A 6,000-nucleotide genomic window follows, 5' to 3' on the forward strand; every position below is an offset into this window, starting at 1 on the left:
CTCTCTCTCTCTCTCTCTCTCTCTCTCTCGTATAACATTCCTGCCTGTGGCATTTTATACAGTTGACTCATCTCACTGGAGTGTGAGGTTCAAACAGGCTGTGGGGTTCTGGCAACACACTGCTACGGTCTTCGTTTCCTCGTTCAAAGCCCACCCCCTGTCCTGAAGTCTCCCTCTCTTCCTTCCTCACACTTGCCTTTCCTCTCACCCTTGACCTGGAGGAAACAGAGCTTAGTCTTTAAGGATGTGAACCCCCACATAGAGTGCCCCCATTCCCTACTTGCCCCCATTTCTCGTCCATGTTACAATGGGGTGAGAACGATGTCAAGGCCTATATATGTCAACAACATCTTCCGACGCAAGACCAAGGCCTTTCCCATTTATGGCAGAGATAAATGATACAATATAACTTTATTGGCTCGGCAATGGTGGTGTTGTTTCCAGATTACATCTGCTTTCATTCATTTTCTAAGTGATAATGATTGAGCAGAGGGGAAATTAAGAAACTGAATTGAAGTTACCTTTGCCAAAAAAACAATAATGCAATTCAACAAAGACATTTACTAGCTCAAAACAATGTCGTTTTATGGAGTCAATCTAGGTCAATGCACTGGAAACATAAGTTACAAAAACAAAACCAATGTGTGGCGTGTCGTTTGCGGTGAGGGTTTGAGAAACACTCCCAAACATTGCCCTGGTGCCCTCACGTGTGTTTTTATTTTTCTACATGGCCTAAGCAACAGCATCCCCTCTGAGTCAGCGAAGCTGTGAAAAAGGATGTCCGATAGTGATTATGGTTTGGTTAAGTTTTTTTCTCTCTCTCTCTTTCTGTCTTCTTTACCGATATACAAGAGATCCCCATCTGCTGTTGTGTTCCTGTAAGACTGCGTTTAGGTTTCCAGCATGTGGAAATTTACTGGACTTCAGATTTCTATACAGTGATTAACTTTTATGGTGAGCCTTTGCTCACGGGGCATTGAACCTTATGTACCTCGGACTAATAAAAACAAAGAATAAACTCTTATGGCCCCCATGTCAGGTATTTGCTTATTATCTTGTTATTTGTCAACTCTCAGTTGAAGAGGCAAAATAAAAATCGAATTAAACAATAACCTCATGGAAAATTTGCCAAATTCCTTATATGCTGACAAATACAATACAACGACTCTGTAATGAATATGAGATGACAGCTTGTGGTCTGTTTCGAATAAAACATCTAATTCAATTATCCCACGTACAACTTATAATAGGCCACTAATTATAATACTTATAATAGTAGTTTTGATAGTAATTAAAGTTATAATAATAATACTGATGGGAATAATAATAACACATCAGAAAAATATTAATTATAATCATATATATAATATATAATACAATAATCAATAATATTAGTATATTGTGAAAAAGGGAACTTAACAAACATTATATACTTAAGTAAATAAAATACTTAAGTATATATTAAAAGGTTACAACCCAAAAAAACTTTAATTATTATATTGAAACTGAATCTAATGTCCCCAAATTGTGTCTTTCCTCGCGGTGCATGGCCGCTCATTACACAATGACGTGTGAAACAGGCAGCATGCCAAGAGGGGCGGGCCTGTGACGTCAGCGCCTTTTCACTCTCGCGGAGGAGGTATATAAGCTGCGTTCAAACTCTCCGTTTGATAGAATCCACATCTGAACAAGGATATATTTATACATTTATACAAAAACATTTGGATACACCAGAAGAGAAACGCTCGCTTTTATCATCAGTTTAACAACTGAATTTGATAAACAAGTACTACATTTTCTAAATTTCATCGTCATCCGGAAAAAATTCAGAACAGGCGAACCAGATAACACACCGCTTTCAATCGGTGTGTTCAAGAACTGCTCACTTACTACACTTTTTATGTATTTGGATTTAACTTTTTTTGGCCGACGTCCTACTATGGTCATAATGGAGGTCCCCAGCATCCACTGTGAGTGTCTACGCGACTTGCTGGAGGGCGACGACTCCGGCTGCCTGGTCCTGGACTGCAGATCGTTCTTCTCATTCAACTCGTCGCACATACCCGGCTCGTCCAACGTCCGCTTTAGCACCATTGTGCGCCGAAGAGCCCGTGGTGGTCTGGGACTGGAGCACATCGTCCCCAACGAGGACACACGCAACCGGCTTGTCTCTGGAGAGTACGACTCGGTGGTGTTCCTCGACGATCGGAGTTTGGACTTCAGCCAAGTAAAGAAAGACGGGACCCTGATGCTGGCTGTGGCCGCCCTGTGCCGTGACCCCTGTGGCGCCAGTGTGTTCATGCTTAAAGGTACGGGCGTTTTAAAAAGTAACAGATACATCTCGATCTCGTTACGGTCTTAAAATCCCTTGGACATTTATTAGGTCCTGTTGACCTGTCCACTGTTGGTGTCGTATCCTAACAACGACACAACAAATGTGGACCCCAGCTGTCATCACAACAGCTGGTGTCCTACTGTGAAATAAACAGCGGGCCGAAATAGCCCAGTGGGCTGTTGTGACTTGTTTAGAACAGGATATTAAAATGTCAATGGCCGTGTTGGAAATCTAATCCTCTTGTCTATTTTCTGATCTAGGTGGCTTTGAAACGTTTTCCTCTGAGTACCCGGAGATGTGCTCCAAGCCTTCACCACCCCATGGTCTCAGTCTGCCACTGAGTGCCACCCAGCCCCAAAGCGCAGACCCTGGCTGCAGTCCGTGCAGCACGCCTCTTTATGACCAGGTTTGTGTTTTATTATTGTCAAAAATCCCCCCCCCCCAAAAAAATCTCATATCGTATGCATCATGTCAGAGTTGTATCGTGTACAGTCTTTGTATTGCAGTGCTTGACTCTTATTTGTTGTTATTTTGTCTCTAGGGTGGTCCAGTGGAGATATTGCCCTTCCTGTACCTTGGCAGCGCGTACCATGCCTCTAGGAAAGACATGCTGGACATGCTGGGTATTAGCGCTCTCATCAACGTCTCAGCCAACTGTCCCAACCACTTTGAAGACTCCTTCCAGTACAAGAGCATCCCCGTCGAGGACAACCACAAAGCCGACATCAGTTCCTGGTTCAACGAGGCCATCGAGTTTATCGGTAAGTCCATTGCACCGTACATTATTTCATCAATCACCCCAAAACTGTTCCCAGTAGGTCTGTTGACAGCACACTCCCCAACAGCCTCCCCACCCCCTTTCTCTGTCCCTCGCTCTTCACATTCAATGAGCCTGGATTAAAGTGTAGAAAAAGTTCCCTCCAAAACCGACCAGCTGTTCCACATAGACTCCCCGATTTTAAACATAAGGGTGGTTACATCATCACCCACCCCCCAAGCAGCCTCCATCCACTGCTCTTTGGTGGTGGGTTGGCTGCTTGGGCTTGAATGGCTCACTCTGCGCCTCCTTTGTTCTGTTGAGACAAAAGGCAGTTTCTCCACACTCGCGGCCAGCCTTCCTCCAAGACCAATACGCCCAGCAGGGGATTCACCCCACCCCCATTGTCCATTCAGACCACCTCCATGGGGAATAGCCCCCACAGGCTCACACCCCATGCCCCTTGCTAACTGCCTTTCCTGTGTGTTAATGAGATGCGACCATTAGACTACAGTGGCCTTTTTTTTTTTTTATTTGAATAGTGTTGCGAGTGTTGACAGTTTCTTTTTCTTAATGCTTGCCTCCGGCACCTGCGGGATATGAAAGCAATGTTTTATAACTGTGCCACAGTGTGATAGCGTGACACTAATCCCATCCTCCTCCTCCTCCTGCTCCTTACAGACTCTGTGAAGAAGAGCAACGGACGCGTGTTCGTCCACTGCCAGGCAGGCATCTCCCGCTCGGCCACCATCTGCCTAGCCTACCTCATGCGCACCAACCGGGTCAAGCTGGACGAGGCCTTTGAGTTTGTCAAGCAGCGGAGAAGCATCATCTCCCCCAACTTCAGCTTCATGGGTCAGCTGCTGCAGTTCGAGTCCCAGGTCCTGGCGTCGTCCACCTGTTCCTCAGAGGCCAGCAGCCCGGCCATCGGCAAGGGCAGCACGGTGTTCAACTTCCCCGTGTCCATTCCCGTGCACTCGTCGGCCAGCCAGCTCTCCTTCCTCCACAGCCCCATCACCACCTCGCCAAGCTGCTGAGACCCCAAAACCCTGCCTTCTGCGCCCCCTCTATTGACTCTCTAGCTCTGAGGGCTACAGGGGTCGTAATGTAAAACCACCGTGGTGGTATCGCTGGACTCTGAGAGTTTCCAAGTTGGTGCCCCGTTGGCTGTTTTCTCTGGACATTGACCGTAGAGCCAAATGTCCCACTATTTCAAGTTAAAGCTACCATTTGGCAGTATTTTGTTCATCCTGTGAGCATGTAAACATTACCCATAGCTGTGCAAATATTGAGCAATATAGGTCAATTGGCATGGTTAAATGATACAATTGAGAGTATTCCTGTATAGGAAGCGGATACAATTATTTCATTTGTCTTTTTTTTATTCAAAGAAGTAAGGTGGATCGCTTTTTGATAATCATTTATATTCTTCGTACAGAATGGCAAAGCCTTTAAGTTGCTAGATTCACTATTGACTCAGGAATGTTTAATATGTTGTGATTTGCCTTTTGTGCTTCCTACGCTGGTTAAAGGAAGCATTATATAAGAAAGAAAATGGCCAAACTACAGATGCCTATTTGGAAGTCACTCCTCCATTTGAATGTATCTCCATTACTTTAACAGTTCAGGTTGAAAGTGTTGCCAATTGACGTGTAAAAAATGGACATTGTAGACATAATGAAACCCTGACGATCCTCACACTTGGGAGGAAGTAACCGTTGATTACCTCATGTTTCTTTACTGTGTACAACAGCTCTGGGACAAAGACTTACCCCCTCCCCAACATTACCACAGTGGGGCCACAATAATACCCACTGTGATTTTGACTTATTTATTGAAGTAAAGTAATATATTTCTCTATCATATCTATTTTTGCATATGTTTGTTAAGTGTTTTGATACTATTGAATAAATACCAATTTGCCTTTTTCTACTTCTGAGAACTTGTGTGTTCTATTACTAGGTTGATATTGAGTAGTTGAACGTCATACATATAAATTAAATCTGGAAACATGGAAAATGTAATAATGTATTTAACATTAAGATCCTCAAAACTGCCCTTGAACTAAATGTTAATGATTTTAAATAATGTAGAAGTATAGAAGTCAGGGCAATACATACAACTAGTAACTTTCTATCCTCATAGGTATATCCCCAATCTAGCCAGCTATACTCCCGGTTCACACATACATTAAAAGGACCACATGTCACTTGCCAAAAAACAATAGGTCAAATAAATGGCCCCAATAAAGGCTTGTCCGGGGGGGCTTTGTAACCCCCTATGCAACGGAATTCACTCTTTCCCTCCGTATATCAGAGAATGCATCAGGATCCTGCTCACAGAAGACAGGCATGATGTCATGGTGTCTGCCATTGTGTGGTGCACACGCCTTGCTTGTGGGCCTGGGGTAACAGCAGGAGGCCTAAAGAATAAGCCAAGGAGCCCTCCCTCCAACGCCACAATAGGGGCAGCTGCAAGGCGTTTGGGAAAAGTGTGACAACCAAAGAGCATTCAGGGATCAGTCAAGCACCAGCCCGGTGTCCTCCTGCCTGGCCGACCAATGAGGGCTGGCGACGGAAAACGACCCTGAAAGGGAAAGAAATATGTTTGGTTTGCAAATTAGCCAAACATTGGCTTTGACCCCTCAGGGTGGGTGTGAGAAAGGGAAAAAAAGCGTTAGGGAAAGAGAGGAGGCTTTCCACTGGGCATAGGTCAGCTATAAACACCTCCATGGTATGGATGTTGTAATGGATTTTCCCCCTGCCGGCGATCTAACATTAGAATCATCATGATATCCCATGATAAAAATGAGTGGATAGTAAACGATAACATCCTTTTAATAAGCTTATCCAGTGCGTCTTATCTTAAAACAATGCAAATCTGTGGCCCCTCCAGCTAAACATGGCCG

The 6,000-nt window shown here is 44.5% G+C and overlaps 1 protein-coding gene across 1 annotated transcript; it reads left to right on the top strand.

Annotated features, from left to right (window-relative positions):
- Positions 1-1,658: 1,658 nt before the first annotated feature.
- On the top strand, positions 1,659-5,024 carry dusp1 (dual specificity phosphatase 1). The gene is made up of 4 exons (XM_030368633.1): positions 1,659-2,309; positions 2,596-2,741; positions 2,877-3,096; positions 3,774-5,024. The coding sequence occupies exons 1-4, from the start codon at positions 1,901-1,903 to the stop codon at positions 4,127-4,129; spliced, it is 1,131 nt and encodes a 376-aa protein (XP_030224493.1). The 5' UTR covers positions 1,659-1,900; the 3' UTR covers positions 4,130-5,024.
- The last annotated feature ends 976 nt before the right edge of the window (positions 5,025-6,000 follow it).

Source organism: Gadus morhua, chromosome 10, assembly GCF_902167405.1.
Source record: "Gadus morhua chromosome 10, gadMor3.0, whole genome shotgun sequence".
NCBI lineage: Eukaryota > Metazoa > Chordata > Actinopteri > Gadiformes > Gadidae > Gadus > Gadus morhua.

What these genes read in the sequence shown, in the direction of transcription:
- dusp1 (XM_030368633.1), top strand. Translation starts at nt 1,901, where the DNA reads ATGTATTTGGATTTAACTTTTTTTGGCCGACGTCCTACTATGGTCATA. An exon ending in GCACGCCTCTTTATGACCAG is followed by an intron (nt 2,742 to 2,876) that starts GTTTGTGTTTTA and finishes TTTTGTCTCTAG; the next exon opens with GGTGGTCCAGTGGAGATATT. An exon ending in CGAGGCCATCGAGTTTATCG is followed by an intron (nt 3,097 to 3,773) that starts GTAAGTCCATTG and finishes TGCTCCTTACAG; the next exon opens with ACTCTGTGAAGAAGAGCAAC.